Source organism: Sphaerodactylus townsendi, linkage group LG01 (genome assembly GCF_021028975.2).
Source record: "Sphaerodactylus townsendi isolate TG3544 linkage group LG01, MPM_Stown_v2.3, whole genome shotgun sequence".
Classification (NCBI taxonomy): Eukaryota; Metazoa; Chordata; class Lepidosauria; order Squamata; family Sphaerodactylidae; genus Sphaerodactylus; species Sphaerodactylus townsendi.
The window spans coordinates 156848702-156868332 of NC_059425.1; the positions used below are offsets into that span (position 1 = coordinate 156848702).

Here is a 19631-nt window from a genome sequence, read left to right on the forward strand (position 1 = left end):
GGTCCTTAAGAACAGAACCTTCGCCCTAGATCCAAGTAAGGTCGGAAGCGGTTTTGCTAGCACATTTCCGGGTGTGGCTTCAAGGCGACAGGGGCGGGGCTGTCTCTTTCCCGGGTATGGGATCTCGTGGTATTCTCGCGATAGTTCTTTCTCTTCCTTAGGCCGGGGCTGCAAGAGGTAGGTGCCATCTGTTGGGGCCTGGTTTGTAACACTGCGGGGGTTTCCCGTCGCCGCCCCGTTAATATCGTGTGGCGCTGAGGGACGCTCGGCCGTCTGAGAAGATTGCGTCGGTATGCGCCCGATTCGGCGCCCGATGGCTGACCTGCGCCGGGGATTGAGCCGGATCCTGCTCTGGCTGTCGATGGGGGAGGGGCGGCTTTGGGAAGGCCTCGCCGGAGGAGCGGAGGGTGCAGAGAGGCTGTTCATGTCCTGTCTAGGCTACGGAAGCCGCAGTGGGCCTCCACAAGTGTTTGCTAGCGAAACTCTGGCGCTTTTGAGGCATGGTCTCTGCTGAAACGACCACGAAGGCCGGGCTCGTGTCTCTCGAGCGTCCTTGAGCCAGCCGCTCACCAGGCAGAGAGCAGCTTCCTTAGCAGAGTATCTAAAGGCCGGTTCGTCTCTTCCCAGTAGGCTTTTCTTTGGCAGCAGCGGCAGCACATGGTCTGCAAAATGGCTAGCTTTGGCGTAACGCTCTCTGCAGTGTAGAATGTGGAACTAGTAAGTTTGCCGGGTTAAGTTAGCCCTATAGACAGGTATCAGATGTTTTCATTAGTTTGTCATAGTGTCTTTCCTATTAGTGTGCTCACAGTTGCGTACATCGTTCCCCTTTGGTTTATTTTATTCTCCTGACATCCCTGTTGAAGTGAGGGGGCAGACAATTGGTTGGGTTAACCAGTGAATTTCATGGCCCCTAAGGAGTTGAGCCTGGCGCTCCCTAGTTAAAGCACGACACCTCCTGATTCCGTGTTGCTTCAGCTCCTCAGAAGCTAGAATCTGGTGTGTGAGAAATCATAAATGAATTCTGCCTTTTGCTTTGTGACTGCTTGTCTAGAGTGCCCTAACAGGGTAGCAATCCCTGTAGGGTTTATTTGTGGCAACACTTTTTGTATTCTTGTAGGATTTTTTTGGTAATCTTTTCACTGAATGATCTTAGCTGTTGTGGGATCAAATTTATCAAGTGGGCATAATAAGGAGATAACTCGTGGAAGGCTGAAACTGTAGTAAACAGCGTTTTACCAGAGACAACCCAGTGAACTCATATCTCAGTTACAAATGGAACTGGGGACTTCTTTCATGTGCTTTGTGCTGATAAACTCTATGCTTCTTCCTGCATACAGTTTGGTGGCTTTATCTGCCATTTATTGTATAGAAGTCAGCAAAGCTAGGTACTGTCATATTTGGGGTTTTTGCTTCTATATCATCATTAGTGGAAGAAAGAAATCATTTCCCTAACAAATATTGAAGCATTGTTTGATTTTGTTTTGTGCTATAGAGCAGCCATGTTCAGTTCCAGTGCGAAGATTGTGAAGCCCAATGGCGAAAAGCCGGATGAATTTGAGTCTGGCATCTCCCAAGTAAGTACTCTGTTTTGGTTCTAGTATTATTTGCAGTAATTGTAGAACATCAGGATTGAAGTCTTTCAGACCCCATCTGAAAGAACTCATTCAGCTTCATGTTGATGCTGTGGATTAACACTGACGTTCTGGTAAGATGCATTTAAAGTGAGGTTGGAATGACTGCATGGGACATGTCTGCTCTGTGAAGATGTTTGACTTCCACGTCTTCCGCATATGCAGAATAACGCTCTTTCAGTCCGCTCTCACAATTGTTTACAAGTGGGTTTTGCTATTCCGCACAGTAAAATCCAGCTTCAAAGTGGATTGAAACTGCATTATTCCCCACGTGCGGAAGGGGCCTTAGTGACTTTTCCCTGTGGTTATGAGCAAGAACAGTTAGTTGTTCTCATCCTTGAGCATGCAGTTTGATTAAACATGCTTTGTTTTCTTGCTTTCTTCAAGGCTCTTCTGGAGTTGGAGATGAATTCTGACTTAAAGGCTCAGCTGAGAGAATTGAACATAACAGCTGCAAAGGTAGGTTACAGTACTGTTTCCCACTCACGCCAGCTGCAGTTGGGTTCATATGCATTGTGTGACCTTTGCATATTACACGATGTTCAGGGCTTGATATTAAATGGCGTAGTCCAGTATATTTTAAACTGAGTAGATTTCTTCCATGAAATTAAGTCAGCCTGTTGCTTTGTGGCTGATGCTTCAGAGTGAACCTCATCAATGTGGGCATCCAGCAAGCTGGCTCTTGCATGGCTCTGCTCAAGTGGCGTATGGGAGCACAGCTCCGTGAGGAGCGATGATGTATGGTCCCTTTCCACAACATTGGAAAGAAAGCTTTTTTCCTCCCTGGCTGACAAAGCTGGCGGAGGAGACGTCCTGTATATTCCTACACCTTCTTAGCACTCGTCATTGCTAAGGAGACAAACCATGCAGGACACATCTGTGCAAAATGCGCGCTGCCATATTTGAGGGGCAGCCGTCTCAGGAAAAGAATGCGTGGTAGCCATTTTCATTTTTGCATGCATTGTGTCAGCATCCAAAATACTTGTACAAAAGACAGTTGTTGGCAGTTCGTAAAATCAGAACACTGGATTTATGTTCATACTTTGCCACATGTGTCATTCAGGAATCCGTTAGAGAAAGGAAATAATAATGCTACAACTTCTGCTGTTAGTGACTGGCTACTTTAAAGAAGTTTAGCTCTGCGTTTGCCTTTTATCCAGGTGAGATACCTAAAATATGACTAGTCTCAACCCCATGGGTCATTAATGACCCATTATTTGCGCAGAGAACTACCTTTACCTTTTGCAGAGTAAATCATGAGGTTGAGAGTTTCTCAGGGAAGTACTAATTTTTTGTCTGTTGCCATTTGTTGGATGTCATAACTTATTTCCTTGACTGAGGAATGTGAGAAATGTACTTGTAACGCACAAATTACCCTCCTGTTCTGAAACTGAAGAAGAACTTTTTAAACAGCTAGGTGTCTTCTGATGCTGAAGTCAGGAGTTATGAATTCAAAAATAAGCAGCATTGGATGGATTTCTTATGTGTCCTGCTCAGATGACTGGTGTTAGACATTTTGGGGGTTTCTGACCAAGTGGATATTGGTCTACCTTATTCTTGGTGGTTGTAAATGCCTTTGTGAATAGCTGTACATGAGTAGCTGCATAATTTGAGAACTATTATGCATAATCAAACTTGTAGATCTGATGTTATGTTGTATCAGAATAGGAAACCTGTTTATCCTTGAGCATGCAGTTTTTTGTATTTGCTCAGTGCTAGTGTTCAACTGTCCTGACTTGGCCAATATAGCCTGATTTGTCAGATCTCAGAAGCTAAGTAGAGACAGACCTGGTTAATATTTGGATGGGAGACCACCAAGGAATACCAGGGTTGTTTTTGCAGAAGAAAGCAATGACAAACCACCTCTGTTACTCTCTTGTCTTGAAAACCCTGCTTGGCTGCTACTTTGACAGCTCTTTGTACATAGGATACTAACGCTGGAACTAAAGAAAGTAGTTGGGAACAAGATCGGTGCTGGCCTTCTGTGCTTAAGTCACGGTCTTTTCCTGCTTCGTGGCTAATGAACTATCAGAACTGTAAATAAAAACTTTACTGTAGGCTGTGTTTGTTTCAGGTTGCTTCAAAATAGTTGTCTGTTCTTACTTAGGAAATTGAAGTAGGTGGTGGGAAAAAAGCAATCATCATATTCGTACCAGTTCCTCAGCTGAAATCTTTCCAGAAGATTCAAGTGCGGCTAGTTCGTGAGTTGGAGAAAAAATTCAGTGGAAAGCATGTGGTGTTCATTGCTCAGGTACGTGGCAGCTTGTTGTAAGGATTAGCAAATACAGTTTTCTAAAGAAGCAAAAGAGGCTGGGGGAGGTCGTACAGCAGGTCGTACAGCAGTACAGGAGGTTGTCCGGCAGTGGCGTAGGAGGTTAAGAGCTCGTGTATCTAATCTGGAGGAACCGGGTTTGATTCCCAGCTCTGCCACCTGAGCTGTGGAGGCTTCTCTGGGGAATTCAGATTAGCCTGTGCACTCCCACACATGCCAGCTGGGTGACCTTGGGCTAGTCACAGCTCTTCTGAGCTCTCTCAGCCCCACCCACCTCACAGGGTGTCTGTTGTGAGGGGGGAAGGGCAAGGAGATTGACAGCCCCTTTGAGTCTCCTACAGGAGAGAAAGGGGGGATATACATCCAAACTCTTCTTCTTCTCTTTGTATTGTCAAAGGCCTTCACGGCTGGAATCGCTAGCATGTTGTGGGTTTTCCAGGTTGTTTGATCATGTCCCAGTAGTATTTTCTCCTGACATTTCGCCGGCATCTGTGGCTGGCATCTTCAGTTCTTTGCCTATGAAAATTGTGCTGAACCTTAGTCGTAGGCTGTATTCTCAAATATTTAATGGCATAAGTTTCACGGAACTCTTTACCAACTGGCAGTTAACCGTATGTAGCATAGCATCCCTGTGCTGTGGAATGCCAAATAGTCTGTACCAGTCTGTAAATTGTGCTAATGGACTATCACGTTCTCTTCCCCTACAGAGAAGAATTTTGCCAAAACCAACAAGGAAAAGCCGCACAAAAAACAAACAAAAACGCCCCAGGAGGTAATCTGCTGACCTTTATACTCTGGGTTGATGCGAGAGAAGAGACCTCAAGTACATATGTGTTAAAAGTTGTGTTTTGGTAGCTCATCCTTTGTTGTTGCTAGAATGGGTATCTTGAAGATGCAAGGAAGAAGTGTAGTGGCTGTAATCTTCATTTAATATAATGAGAGTCATATCACCTTTGCTAAATGTTTGTGGGTTTTCCTAGTTGGAATAAACAGTAATAGGGTTAGCAACATGGGCTGACTCTGTCTAAAGCAGCTTCACACATTCTTGAAACTACTTTGTTGATCTGAGGTATGCCAGGGCAAGTGATGAACCAGTTCAGTCGATTTGGCGCTCTATTGTACTTGACCAACAGCTGTCATTTCCCCACCTTTTTTGTCTTCTGCCAGTGGTTTCCCTCATAATGTTCACTTTCCTTCTGTTACGTTATACCCTGAAATTGAGTCAGTATTGTGGTTTATCATTCAAAGTCAAGGATTGCCAGTTGCTTCAAGGAACTAGTTGTTTGATAGTACCTTTCCGGTATTTGCACTGTCTAATTAGTTACATTTAGCTTAGTGTGCAGACTAGAAATAGCAGGTTTAAAGTTCTTGTTGTCAGGAATCTAGAAATGGCTTTTAACTTAACAGATGCTTAGAGTGGGCAGTAGCGGGTGTGCATTTGGCAAAGCCGAACCAGTAAAAGTAGATAGGGAGTGGTGGAGGAATTTTTTCCTCCTGAAAAAAAATGATAATGTAAAGTGAGTAGAAGAGGGGATCCTGAGTAATACAGAATCTTCAGCTCTTGGGCCATTTTAATTTTTTTTTTAAAGAAGAAGACTGTGTGCGAATCTCCTCTTCCTTCATCCAGTAACTGGCTAGTCAGGCCGGCACAAGACTTTGCTGCCTCTGGACTCCTCTGGGTCTTGGAGGCGGCAGGTGGTACAGAGCTACTGCCGGGCTTCACATGGGCTCAGAAATAGCAAGCAATGCAGGGATACATGCTAGGCTCAGATACTTATTATGAGGCCAGCTGCCATCAGGCTCCACTTGGAGTTTAGAGGTGGTTTCTACAGCTGCTGGACTCAAGGTTAGTTGAGGGGGTAATAGTCATATTCAGGATGGACCCAATTATTTTCAGGAACCTGGGTGTTCCGAATATGGAGGTTCGGGAATATCTTGGTTTTCTGAAAAATTTGACCACCAGAATCCAAGTTTACTTCATCCTTTTTTGGTATACTCTGGGTGGACACAATTACATCTATGCTCCCATGAGCCATCCAGAGAAGATATTCTCTGGACAGCAGTTTGATACTGCCATGACATCTCTTTTCCTACAGCAATAAAAATGGAGAAGAGGTATAATTTGGCAGCTATGAATGTTTTTGTATACTTGGGATGTTAGTGGGCTTACTGAAGACCTGCCTAGTTCATAGTTTCTCTAGTTTGTGAGAAATAAACTTTTATTTTGTGTCCTTGTGTGTGAAAATGGTAATTGGTGGGCTTAACAAAGAGCATCTGGCCTTAATTTTAGTTGAGAGTATCTGGTCTCCTTGATGCTTTGAATTGCTGTGGGGCATTCCTTCAGTTTTAGGAAACAAAATTGTGAAAAGGTGTATTAATCAGTCAATGATAACTGTCTAATACGAACATGAAGCAATAACCCACTGGTGGTATACTGGTAGGTGAAACTTCTTTAAATCTCATGATTCTGAGGCTAGTTAAGCCAAAGTACTTTGAGAATATCTTCCTGTTAGCTTTAAGTAGAATTGAAAAAAATTGGTTGAATTGCTTAACAATTCTGGATTACCTTTATTCAGCTTCTTCTGCACTTTTCTCAAACATTGATTGTAGTGTATTGTCATCCTGCTGTAATACTGATCACTGCAGAGCCCAGTAGAAAAGGTATTTGCTTAAATATCTAGGCATCATGTGAATGTGTGCTTACTAACAACTGGACAGCACCTGAACATTTCTTTAATAGGACTGGATCATTGACATAAGGCAATATGGTACGCCACATCAACATTAATATGACAAGAAAGAGCTTAACCTGGAGCCTAGTAAAAACATTTGACTTGTTTGTTTTTAGCCGCACACTTACTGCAGTACACGATGCCATTCTCGAAGACCTGGTTTTCCCCAGTGAAATTGTGGGCAAGAGAATCCGCGTAAAACTGGATGGCAGCCGGCTCATAAAGGTCCACCTAGACAAAGCGCAACAGAACAATGTTGAACATAAGGTAAGAAATGTTTTGTGAAGTGTGTGTTTGGTAATTGCTACAACCAGTGCCTTTTGTGTTTTTTTAAAGTTCCTGTACTCATCTCTACAGCTGTACCAATTTTCACCAAATCTTTCTTCCCTCTGCAGATCCCCATTAGTAGTTTGAACTGGTCTTTTCTTGTTTAAGCCTTAGAAAAATATGGATTTTGGTGAGAATTTTATAAAATGGGTAAAATTGATTTACATTTCAGTCCACACAAATAATTGTTAATGGAGACTTAACTAATTTAAAGTAGAACTACATATGAACTTATGAGGTGCAGAAAGGAACAAGGCAGGGGTACCCACTATTTCCTCTCTTACGTTAGATCCTGAAAAATTGAAGAGACATTGGACATGATGAGAGGATTGGGAGTTTAAAAAATTAAGGAAGCGATTTATAAATTAAGATACTTTGCAGATTGCTTGGTCTTGATTTTGGAAAACCCTTTAAAGAGCTGAATTTATAATTTTGAAATGGGGTGGGTTTTTTTTTTAAAGACTGCTGGAATTAGAAGGATGTGATAGGAAGTTTGGATGGCATGCCTAATTTATGGTATGAGAAAGTTAAAGTCAGTAAGGATTTAAAAAACCATTATATTAGACAAACCATTAATAGGGGACTTGCATAAACCTAGGTTGTGTCAGAAACACCATTAGGGCTTTCATCATAAGAAACACTATACAGATGAGATATTTGAAAATAGATGGTTAACGTGTAGTGATGTATCAGACTTTTCTCAAGAGAAATGCAAAATGAAATCAAGAGATTTATGGCAAACGACCATGGCTGTCACTGGGTTTTGGGCACAATTATTTGAAAGCAGATTTTAAAAATCACGTGGTTTTGAATATTTTAAGACTGAATTTAAAGTAGAACTACATATGAACAACAATCATGTTACTACCAGAATGTAAAAGCTTCTGTTGAAATTTGAAACAAGAACAACAGTTGACAGATTGTATAATAAAATTAGCCAGTAACTTAGAATACAATATACACATGGTTCAGTGAGAGAATATGTAATTAAAGGGTCTTAAATTTACATTAAGCTCCAGTCTCCATATGAGAATTTTTGTAAAATGATGTATCACTGGTACTTGTCACTGGAGAATCAGCAAGTTTTTTTATGGTGGATTTGTAATAAATCTGAATAATTTTGGATACAAATACATTCAATAATCCAGAAGATTTTAAAGACTAATATACAAGACAGCTTGAAAAAAATACAAATTTGTATTTTATATGCACAAAAATTGTATATGCGCAAAAATGGCAAGTTTCATCTATACCCACAATAGAAGAATATTTTGGGTGCTGTGTGGTTTCCGGGCTCCTCTGAAGATGCCAGCCACAGATGCAGGCGAAACGTCAGGAGAGAATGCTGCTAGAACACGGCCATACAGCCGTGAAACCACACAGCACCCAAGTGATTCCGGCCGTGAAAGCCTTAGACAATAAATAGAAGAATAGTTTGTGAAGAGATTGGAATTGGCTGAGATGGTTAACTTGCTGCTTTGACTAGAGAAAAGAACTTATCCAAGTTTATCGATAACTGGAAACCCTTCATAGACTTTTTGCTCAAAACAAAAAATGATGATTTGTGAAATTTGAGGAGTAAGAATAAGAAAATGGACGTAATTGTGTTTATATTTGGTGCAGATGAAATCAGGAGCTTTTCCTTTCCCCTTTATAGTAGTGTATTTCTTTTGTGTGTGGATATACTCTTGTTTCCTAAAAAAGCTTGTTGCCTAAAGATTTTTAGAAAATGTACCACTTAAAGTTAGCACACACGAGACAACGCTGAATTCCACAAAGTAGTACTATAGGTTTGTCTTTAGTTCTGACTGCTTATGGGCATTGTCTTGTATGTTCCCGTAGTTTCTCAAACTCATGAATACATTAGAGAAAATGATAGTAAATGTAAATCTGCCTTCTGTTCCTTTTTTGCAGGTAGAAACATTTTCTGGGGTCTACAAGAAACTCACAGGCAAAGATGTTGTATTTGAGTTTCCAGAATTCCAGCTGTAAAGTGCAAAGAAATGACTGAATAAACAGTTAATTGTTAAACCTCTTGAAAGTAATGGCTCTTATTAAAACATCTTGGTAGAGGGGGTGTTAACTGTAAGGTTTAGCTGTAGAAAGGGTCCAAAGTGGCAATTTTACTGCTGCAGAAGGCAGGTAACCTTAAGGTTTCCATAATTTGTATATTATGTAATTCATGTATGTAGGAACTTCCTGAAAAAATTTTTTTAAATACACATCTGAATTAGCAGCATACCTATAATGAAACAGCCAAAGAACAAAGTTTTTTCTCTAAAAACACTGGAAGCATTTCTGAACTCCTAACAATAGTAGGGATTAATTAATGTTTTGAGCCAGTTACCAAAGAAGAAGGTAGAAGACCAGCAGTGGCGTAGTGGTTAAGAGCAGGTGTACTCTAGTCTGGAGGAACTGGGTTTGATTCCCCACTCTGCTGCTTGAACTGTGGAGGCTTATCTGGGGAATTCAGGTTAGCCTATTCACTCCCACACATGCCAGCTGGGTGACCTTGGGCTGGTCACAGTTCTTTGGAGCTCTCAGCCCCACCCACCTCACTGGGTGTTTGTTGTGAGGGGGGAAGGGAAATGAGTTTGTAAGCCCCTTTGAGTCTCCTACAGGAGAGAAAGGGGGGATATAAATCCAACTCTTCTTCTGTCCTGGTGCATGCTTTTAAGTCCTTAAGCTTGAAAATTAACCTGGCATTTATGGAGGATAAAGGAGCACAATTCTTTCAGCTCCAGGGCACCCTTTGTAGGATAAACTTGATTAATGTGTACAGCCATCAGATTTAACCAAACAATCTTTCAAAATTCAGCCGACAATAGCTATACAGTAGGATGCTAGTACAACTTTATGCCCAGGTGTTAGCCTTTTCAGCAGTGCAGTGACAAAGGAAAGGTAAAAGAATTTAGGGGAGGGGATAAAGGAAGGCAGCAAGACTTAATGTGCAAAATACTTCACAACCTTTCTCAGTCATTTTGAAAAATAGCACCATTCTGTTCCTGATGTTTAACATCCCAGTTTAAATAATCATTTGTTTCGGGCCAGTTACTAAAGAAGAAGGTAGAAGTTATCCTACAGTGAATTCGAAGAATCTGCATATGCTCCTGCTACAGTTGGAAGATGGGAAACACCAATGAATCTTCAGTACAATGGGATACCAGAGTCAAGATGCTGACTGGAGAACAGCACTTTGAGAGTTTCTCGTTTCTGTTGTTTTTTTAAATACTCTTCCTGGTTTATAACAGAGCTTGCCCATCTTAAAACAGCCTGGAAGAAAAGGAAAATATCCCTAGTATTCTGAATTACTGACTAGTACAATGAGTACAACGATTCCCCGGTAATAAATGATGGGCAGCCCCCAATCCATAGCCCCAGGAGGTAAGGGATGGTGCTGCTTTCTCCAGAGGATTTTCTGGCAGAGCAGGGAGGCAGAAAGATCCTGCTGCCAGAAAGTCCTCCATAGGACTAGATGGACTTATGCCACCCAAGAGGATGGCAGAAGTCCAAACCTTGTGGAACTGCCTGCAAACCTGGATGCCAGCACAGCTACATAGGTGGAGTTGAGGGATGGTTGGTAACCAGTGACTTTGCCCCCTCCACCAGTGGGGGTGCCCCTTGAGTTAGCAGTGGAGGCAAATGCTCTGGGTCCACAACATGATCCCCCTGCCCCAAGGATTGGACTGTAAATTCTGTGTATCAGAGTGGGTCTCCTTGCATAGCAGAAGACTCCAACCCTATGTAAAGCATTAATTTACAGTCCATCTTTCTAAGATTCCAGGCAGATTATACAAACAGTGTGGTAAACAGGATGTTGATCTGATTCTCCATGGAGAGTGTTCTGAGATTTACGTCCCCGTGGATTTACTCCATAGTAGAGGATAACATATTGAAAACAAAATTAATTTTTAAAAACCTTGAAGCAACATCTCTGTATCTTTCCATAAATGACTAAAACTTGTCGAATGCTGCAGATGAATTTTATGAAATCCAGAGAACTTGGATAGCTAGGGAAATGGTCACAATTGCCTACCTGGAGAATCATTTATTGGTACATGCCAGAAAAGCGGATGGCCATCCTGTTGTGATGGATTACCAACCTGTTCACCTTTTGCGTTTCCTGTATGGAAGTGTTGCCAAATTCCACTGCTTCCAGCGGACTCTGATTTTCAGTTGATTGCAAGTACTGTTCTTCTATCCAAAGCAGCACTGCAAACAAAAATTAATTGTAAGATGTGTATTATTCTTTCAAGGAATGTCCTCCCTTTCTAAGGCAAACGAACTCTGAACTTCAGCTTAGATTCTGCTAATCAAAATTATAAGGTTACTTGGGTTTTGTTTTTTTCCTGGCTTTCCATACTTGGCGATCCAAGAACTTGAGATTTGTGTATTTAAATTGGGAATGGAAAGATGTACGCGAGATCAGCTTGTTCGTTTTTCCCAGAACTGCAGCCAAAAGAAACTTTTCAATCCCAGCTTGCTGATGTGTTTGGTAGTGGGAACCACCAAGAAACATTTTTCTGCTAAAATCGTTTCAGTGTTATATAAAAAAAATATATCAAGGGCAATCTTGCCTTCTGTAATGTTTATTATTTTACCATATCCCAATTAATATGAGGTCTACTCGGTGTTGTAGTATTCCTTGCCTGGAATATTCTTTGTCCAAAATCAAATGTGAAAAGTTCATAGTGCCGTTGTGGGAAGCCATCTGGACAAGTTTTAATGAGTCTGCTGGGAATGCTGCTGTTGTGGCAAGCCCTAGACTCTGTCACGTAGTTGTCCCTTGACCCTACACTACCCTCATTGAAATCTCAAGGAACAAATTCAAGAATCTGCTGGAAGGAATTGAATTCTTAGCCCAAGGGAGGGTCTGACTAATTTTACACTGAGATCTTGCTCTTTCACTAGTCCCTTCAAAAATGGCATTGATTCACCTGAAGGTTAGTGTGGTATGACAGGCTAAATTGTATAGAGAGTGCTGGAACAGGCACTTGATACTTCTACGTGTGTTTAATACATGTCCAAGTCCACAGATATGCTTCCTTTAAAATACATTTCACGATGAGGTCAATGAATGAGTTGTGTGGTGGAAAATACAGATTTAACTGTTCCCAGACTTATGGGCTTACTGATATTTATATTTAATTTCTGGAAGATGTACTGAAAGGATGTCTGAATGTAAATATTCAATAGCTGTGCTTCTGTTATGGAAGGCTGTCCAGTCTAAGAGATTTTTGAAAATTGAATCTACTTACTGATTTTTTTCATTACAGTGTTTGAATATATCATCCCACTACACTTAGGCTCATTCCGCACATGCAGAATAATGCACTTTCAAACTGCTTTCAGTGCTCTTTGAAGCTGTGCGGAATAGCAAAATCCACTTGCAAACAGTTGTGAAAGTGGTTTGAAAACGCATTATTTTGCGTGTGCGGAAGGGGCCTTAGACACCAAGTTCAACCAACTTGAGGTGGAACCAAGAGCCAGAACTAACACTTTAATATATCCACACTGCAGAGATCAGTTTCTTCTGGTGGAAACGGCTCCAGAGGCAAACTCCATGGCTTGCTATACTCACTGAGTTTTGTCCCATTCTCAGGCACTGCCTTCAAATCTCCACATTTCTCAAGCTGGAGTTGACATCCTTAGTTCATAGGCCAAGAAGTATATTTGTCTAGTTCTTCAGTGGTTGGGCTGTATTGTATGTTAGTGATTTGTTAGTGATTAGTCTTTGTGGTTTGTTAGTGATTAGTCTTTCCCTTTGGTCCATTCTGGTTGATATCACAGTTCATGTGAAGCAGGTTGTAATCTGGGTATTTCTCTCTCTTTACACATTAGGCAGCACAAGCTGTATGTGAGATGTTAATTCTTCCATCCCCAGGCAAGCAAATCTTTGCACTGCTACACTTAACTAGTATTCATGTTTGTGAACCATCAACACCATTCAGCAAGCATCTCCCAACTGCTGATTGTAATAGCTCTCAATGTTGAGTCACCATGTAGTGCAGTTGGAAACCTTCACTATCAAAAGAGCCATGCTTGCCCTTGCCAAGAAAAAAAATTGTCTGGAGCCACAACCATGTTGGAGGCTTAAAATGACGGTAACACAGCCTATTAAGTCCAAATTAGCCTATCAACGTTGCTATTAAGACTTATTGAACATTAATTAATACATTTTACTGCATGCGGTTAGACTCCGCAGTGGACTATTTATGATTATTTGGTACTTTAGTTTTGCATTCATACTACAATACTTCCATGTTTTGTTGCATTTATGAATGGCCAGAGGACCATAATAATGACAAACTGACTGACCAGCAGTACAGTCAAGATCGTGCTGGTACTGACGACTTTATGCAGCACATAATAAAGATGTTGATTGCCAATGGAACTGACTTGGGTGGAGAACGTGCTTAGGAGACACCATGCCCCTCCTTGGAACCGCAGTGGAGTGTGGGGCAGAAGAACTGCTAGTTGTCATGGCTGCAACCCTCAGCATCCTTAGCAATGCTGCAAAGCAGTTCTTGGGTTGTTCCTTCTGTCCAGCCCCACAGCCTCCACAGCAGGCTGCGCATCTTGCATGGCTCTGCTTGGTCAGATGTCTGCTTGGGTAAAGAGCCTCTGTAAAGCAGCTAAAGAGCTGCATGAGGCTCCGGAGTCGCAGGTTGCAGACCCCTGGTGTAGCAATTAAGATCTATAGTGGACAGCTGAGGTCCTGGTACTATCTTACTGAACGGCCTCCAAGGTCCTATAGTATGGAGCGTTACTTTGTTGGTGTAGGAAAAGGAGAGTGAAATGAGGAAGTACTTGAATGGGTTGGCCCAAAACACCACTTAGCCATGATTTGATAGCTGGTTTGAAACAAAATAATGGCGTTTTCCAAAGGTATTTTGTTTTCTCGTCAGGTAGTTAGTCTACAGACCAAAGAGCCCAGGCTGGTTTGTGTATGGCCATGCACTACAGTCTTTCACTTTGTTTTTTAAATCCATATATATATTTTGCTGTGCAGTCTGTCTTGTCTTATGCAAATTATAGTGAGGGAGGGGCTAAGGCAGGGGTAGGGAACCTGCGGCTCTCCAGATGTTCAGGAACTACGATTCCCATCAGCCCCTACCAGCATGGCCAATTGGCCATGCTCACAGAGGCTGATGGGAATTGTAGTTCCTGAACATCTGGAGAGCCACAGGTTCCCTACCCCTGGGCTAAGGAGAAAACTCAGGCCCTAGCATATGCCTGGTAATATGGAGTTTGTTATTCAGGGTATCCATCTCAGCAGCAGTGGTGTAGTGGTTACGAGCAGGTGCACTCTAATCCGGAGAACCGGGTTTGATTCCCGGCTCTGCCACTTGAGCTGTGGAGACTCATCTGGGGAACTAGACTAGCCTGTGCACTCCAAAACACGCCAGCTGGGTGACCTTGGTCAAGTCACAGCTCTACGGAGCTCTCTCAGCCTCATCCCCTTCGCAGCGTGTTTGTTGTGGGGAAAGGAGATTGTTGTTGTTTGTTGTGGAAAGGAGATTGTAAGTCCGTTTGAGTCTCCTTACAGGAGAGAAAGGGGGGTTATAAATCCAAACTCTTCTTCCTAACTGTGAGGATCATGAATTAGTACAATGCGGCACTACAAATTATTTTTCCAGTAGAGGGGAGACTTTAGAGCTTCCCAAAGACGTAGGTAAGGGTGGGGTTCTCAGGTTCAACCCCCCATTACATGTCCGAAGTTCCGCCCCCGTTTGTGGGTTTTTTGTATTTTTTAGTGTTTTTTGTTTTTGGCCTGCAGGGGGCGCAGGTTTTAGGCTAGCAGCACCAGAATTTCAGGGATTTGTTGGGAGACTCTCCTGATGATACCACACATGTTTGGTGAGGTTTGGTTCAGAGAGTCCAAAGTTATGGACTCCCAAAGGGGGTGCCCCATCCCCCATTGATTCTAATGGGAGCTAATAGAAGATGGAGGCTTCACCTTTGAGGGTTCATCACTTTGGACTCCCTGAACCAAACTTCACCAAACCTGGGTGGTATCATCAGGAGAGTCTCCCAACAAATCCCTGAAATTCTGGTGCTGCTAGCTTAACAATTGCACCCCTGACAGCAGGCACCCCCAAATTTCCCCAGATTCTCCTTTTAAATCCACCCCCTTCAGCATGGATTTAAAGGCAGAATCGGAGAATCCACCCCAAAACAGCATCACTTTCAATGTTGTTTTAACTGGGGACCCCAGATTCTCCCTTTAAGATGGATTTAAAAGGAGAATCTGGTCTCCCTAGTTTAAACACCATTGAAAATGATGCTGTTTGGGGGTGGATTCCAGCATCACAGTGGCTGCCCATGGGAGGTGGGGGACTCAAAATTCAGATTTTGCTCTGCCTGGAGGGGAGGGCAGAATGGACTGCCAGCCGCCAGTTGGAAGCCCAGCCGGTGAATTGGGGGGTGGGGTGGGGCAAGGGAGTCTGCCGTCCCTGGCCTCAGAGTGCTGCTTTTATAAGCACTGAGTCTGGGGGCAGGGCTTGGGGAGGCATGGCCACGCCCCCAGCAGCGGGTGGGGGTGTGGCCCCACCCCCCGAACCCCTCCATTAAAAATCCATACCTACATCACTGGAGCTTCCTGATCATTTTTCCCTTCAGTGTGCTAGCTTTTCATCTTCTTAATCAGCAACTATGTTACTGTTCCACTTCCAGCCAAAAATAACTGGGGACCCTTTTTGGCATTTACGCCCCTGCTTACAACAGGGTTCTCCCTCTGTTTTGACTTGAGAATAATAAGATGTTTTATTCTAGTGGTGGCACTGTGTGTGTCTAGTGCCCTCCTGACACTCCCCTGCTTTTGGTGATGCGTAAGAAGGATGGAATGAAGCATCTTTCATCTTGCAAATGTAAAAAAAATTAAGGCTGACTCTTCGCAGTGTCTTCGAGTTGGACACCTTTGCATGAATTCGTCAAACTTGCAAGGTCAAAACCTTCTCCCAACAGCCGAGGCGATTAACTCTGGCAACGAGTTCTTGCGCTAGCCTGGGAAGTTACTGCAGATAGTTAAAATAGTTGCTGCTGATTGCAGCCCGTGGGAAATGGTTGAGTGGCAGCTCTGTGCTGCACTTTGTTGCCCAGGCATCTGGGCTGCCATTTCCTGGAACAGGCAGCAATGCAATTGGTTTCGAGGAATGCATGGGAACCTGTGCTGGGGAAAAGGTTTGAGTTTTTGGCCATTTGTGGACAGAAAACACTTGCATTTATCTTGCCTGTGAAAACTATAGGTAAGATATTTTGCACAGGATTGAATGATAGATGAAAAAGGTTGGGTGATACCATTTCAAATGCAGAGAGAACATGTTGTTTTACTGCTGTCCCTTGTAAACAAAATCACAACTACCCTCTGCATACCCTACAGTAGCACAACAGGTTTGTGAGGAACAATCCTCTCAGCTAAGCTAACTTTCTGCATGAGGGGAGATTTGTTTCTTGAATGCAAATCCACTTTTTAAAATGCAGGTATCGTCTAAAAGTGGTAGGGCTAATTTGATCTCATTCCGTTATGGGATGGTTCTCAAGCTTGAGAACTGCAGTGCGCTTTGAGTGTCAAAGCTCGAAATAAAAGCGAAACAACAGAACCTTTGCTCCAGTGGGATCCTGTTTACATTACTGCATAAGGGCTGGCCTGAAAGACTTTCTTTTCATGGGAAGCGGAGTTGTGAACAGAGAAGCATTTTTGCCTTTCCAAAAAAGTGCATGGCCAAAAGAAGCAGCTTACATCATGGGCCTCTGTCGCGTTCCCACACATTTTGCTCCTAATTACTGTCCTGCTGGACAGCTGAGCTGTTTCAAACAGGAAGCTGTTTACAGATAACACTTGCAACTGTGCTGAGTCTGATTTGCTGGATGTGGAAGAGCAGAAGACGGTTGCCTTCAAGTTTCCAAGTGACTGACTGAGCTGCTAGCAACAGGAGCAATGAGGTTCATCTGTGCAGTCTCTGATCAGGCACAAGCTGTACCACAACCCCTGTTTTCTCAACAATCATAAGGTAGGTGATGCTTCCAGAGCGTGGGAGAAGTTGACGGGCGGTATGGGGGGGACTCTAACGCATGCCGAACAGTGGAGCGAGCCACAAACTCTGGGCCCTGAGTGCCAGTGGGTGGTTCCCCTTTGGAAGCTAAATCAAGTTGCCTTTGCATTCAGAAGGGAGCTGAGGCTAACACTGTTGTCTGAAATTTTTACAATTTAGTCGACCCTCATGCATGCTTAAGCTGTGTTTTGTCTTAGCACGTCAAAAAATATACAAAAGCCATTTAAATCATATGTAAACAAATGGAATGGATTTAAATGTACATTTGTTCTTTATGTTGTTTGTGTTTTCTGGCTTTCGTTCTTAATAGTTCTAAAATAGCAGGAACATCTCTGTGCTTTTATAGATGGTCACGTAACATATGGTACTGAAGGGTGTAGAGAATGTAAAGCAAGCATGCTTTACATGGGGGTGGACTGGCTGCTGTTCTTCAAAGCAACCAGTTAGTAGATCTCGCCAAAAATAACAAAAATGAGAAACGTGCTTTCCACCCCATCTCATTGAACTTGTATCTGGGGATACAAGGACGTGGGCTGGATTCCCTACACTGCTAATCCACACATGAGTCATTGGAGCACATTCTATTAGTCTGCCCAAAATTTACAGATCTCAGACCTAGCTTGTTTTTTGAGGCCCCAATACCGGTTTATCCGTGCTCCCCAAATTCTGATTTGAACCACCTCCTGAACAATGAGGATCCCAAGCTATTGGAAATGGTGGCTAAATTTCTGCTCAATATCGTGAAATAATCCTCTGGGTCTCTTATTGCACTTCCCTGATGTTTGTTCGCTCGGAAACTATGAGTGGTTGTTACTTTGTCAATTTGTACTCGAATTATACTACTACACAGTTTTATCTGTATTTCATCTTGATGCCTAATAAAAGTCTCTGAATTTGAATTTGCTAATCCACACACAATGTTTGGACTGCAGAAAAGAATGAAAGAATATGGAACATTTTCGGCATAGCTTGTTTTTTTTCTTTTGTTCAATCTGTCTGTCAAATGATTCTTATTGGCCAGAATCTGGAAAAGTGGCTAGAATGAAAAGGTACAGAGGGGATGCAAAACATTTTGTACAAGTTAAGTTCAGAGACAGAAGAAGTCAGATTGAGAGGAAGGGAAGGAGAGAGGGAAATCTCAGATGTTAGTGAGCAAATAATTTTAGAGCATGCCTTCCTCATTGAGACTCAGGGGAATTTCATACTTTAAAACAATACAAAGAGCAGTACCGTGCATACAACTACAATGTACATTCTGTGGAATAATAGGAGTGTGGGGGGAGCCTTCCTGACCTCCCCAGACATTCTATTCCACAAAGTGGGAGCCATAATAAAATATGGCCGTGTACAGGCAACTGCTGATCTTACCCTATTGGACACCTTCAGGAGGCTCCCCTTCTGCTGCCCCCCTTCTTCTGGCTTCCTACAGGAAGAGCATAGCTGAGTGGTACCAACGTTCACAGCTTCACTGATGCAGTGGTCTATAGCTTCACTGAGAATCTTTTTCCAATGATTGGCTGATTATTCCATGGTGCGGGAAGAGTACTTGGCCTGTTCTCATAGCTGTTGCTGCTATTATGACATTATACCTTCCATGGCCTGTTAATACATTTCCCCCACTTGCACTCCTAGGATCTCTGGATGGTGTACATCATTCTGTTCTTACAACCAGTCCTATTAGGTAGGTTACACAGAAGAGTGCAGTTGGCCCCAAGACACCCAGAGATCTTTCAGGGGAGAGCATGAATTTGAACCTGGTTGTCTCTTAACCTAGTCTGAATATTTAACCAGATTGCCACACTGGTTGTCTGAGTCGAGTAATAGCCTGATAATCAAATCCCCTTCCTTGCTCGAGTGGGAATGGCTGCATGTGTGGGACAAGACATAACCCATTTGCATCAGTCTGGTAGTAACCACCACTCAAGCTCTGCCCTTTCTTTTGCTGTCCGTGGCTTGAAGTGCTGACAGAAGAAGAAGAGTTTGGATTTATACCCCACCTTTCTCTCCTGTAAGGAGACTCAAGGTGCTTACAAGCTCCTTTCCCCTCTCCTCCCCACAACAGACACCTTGTGAGGTAGGTGGGGCTGAGAGAGTTCCAAAGAGCTGTGACTAGCCCAGGGTCACCCACCAGGAATGTAGGAGTGCGGAAACGCATCTGGTTCACCACTCAGGTGGAGGAGTGGGGAATCAAACTTGGTTCTCCAAATTAGAATCCACCTGCTCTTAAGCACTACACCACGCTGGCTCTGTGTGGCTCTGTCTGGGTGTGAACTGTTGGGTATCTCCCTTCTCCCTGGACAGCTAACTGTCTGTTCCCTACATAAGCATTTCAGGTCTATGCATGGCCAAGCTGCCAGGCACCTTAGGTCTAACCTTTTGGACACAATGTAAGGCCCCTTCCGCACACACAAAATAATGCGTTTTCAAACCACTTTCACAACTGTTTGCAAGTGGATTTTGCCATTCCGCACAGCTTCAAAGAGCACTGAAAGCAGTTTGAAAGTGCATTATTTTGCATGTGCGGAATGAGCCTCTGATCTTTAAAAGCAAAAAGACATCTATTTACAACAAAATCTAAACTACAGCATCACCGTGAAATGAACACAAGCTTACT

At 42.9% G+C, this 19631-nt stretch overlaps 2 protein-coding genes and 1 non-coding gene across 4 annotated transcripts in view; all 3 read left to right on the forward strand.

The window, feature by feature from the left end:
* Window positions 1–99: 99 nt before the first annotated feature.
* Window positions 100–8993, forward strand: RPS7 (ribosomal protein S7). The gene is made up of 7 exons (XM_048498214.1): window positions 100–177; window positions 1493–1574; window positions 2019–2090; window positions 3739–3882; window positions 4611–4675; window positions 6752–6902; window positions 8877–8993. The coding sequence occupies exons 2-7, from the start codon at window positions 1500–1502 to the stop codon at window positions 8952–8954; spliced, it is 585 nt and encodes a 194-aa protein (XP_048354171.1). The 5' UTR covers window positions 100–177; window positions 1493–1499; the 3' UTR covers window positions 8955–8993.
* On the forward strand, window positions 2286–2510 carry LOC125425642. Its single transcript, XR_007243406.1, has one exon. It is a non-coding gene; the product is annotated as a small nucleolar RNA SNORA73 family (small nucleolar RNA).
* A 7662-nt stretch (window positions 8994–16655) lies between the features above and the next one.
* Window positions 16656–19631, forward strand: part of COLEC11 (collectin subfamily member 11) — a 51656-nt gene continuing 48680 nt past the window's right edge. For both annotated transcript variants that reach the window (XM_048498226.1, XM_048498244.1), the window contains exon 1: window positions 16656–16975. The gene's annotated coding sequence lies outside the window, so the exon portion shown is untranslated. The remainder of the gene's footprint in view (window positions 16976–19631) is intronic.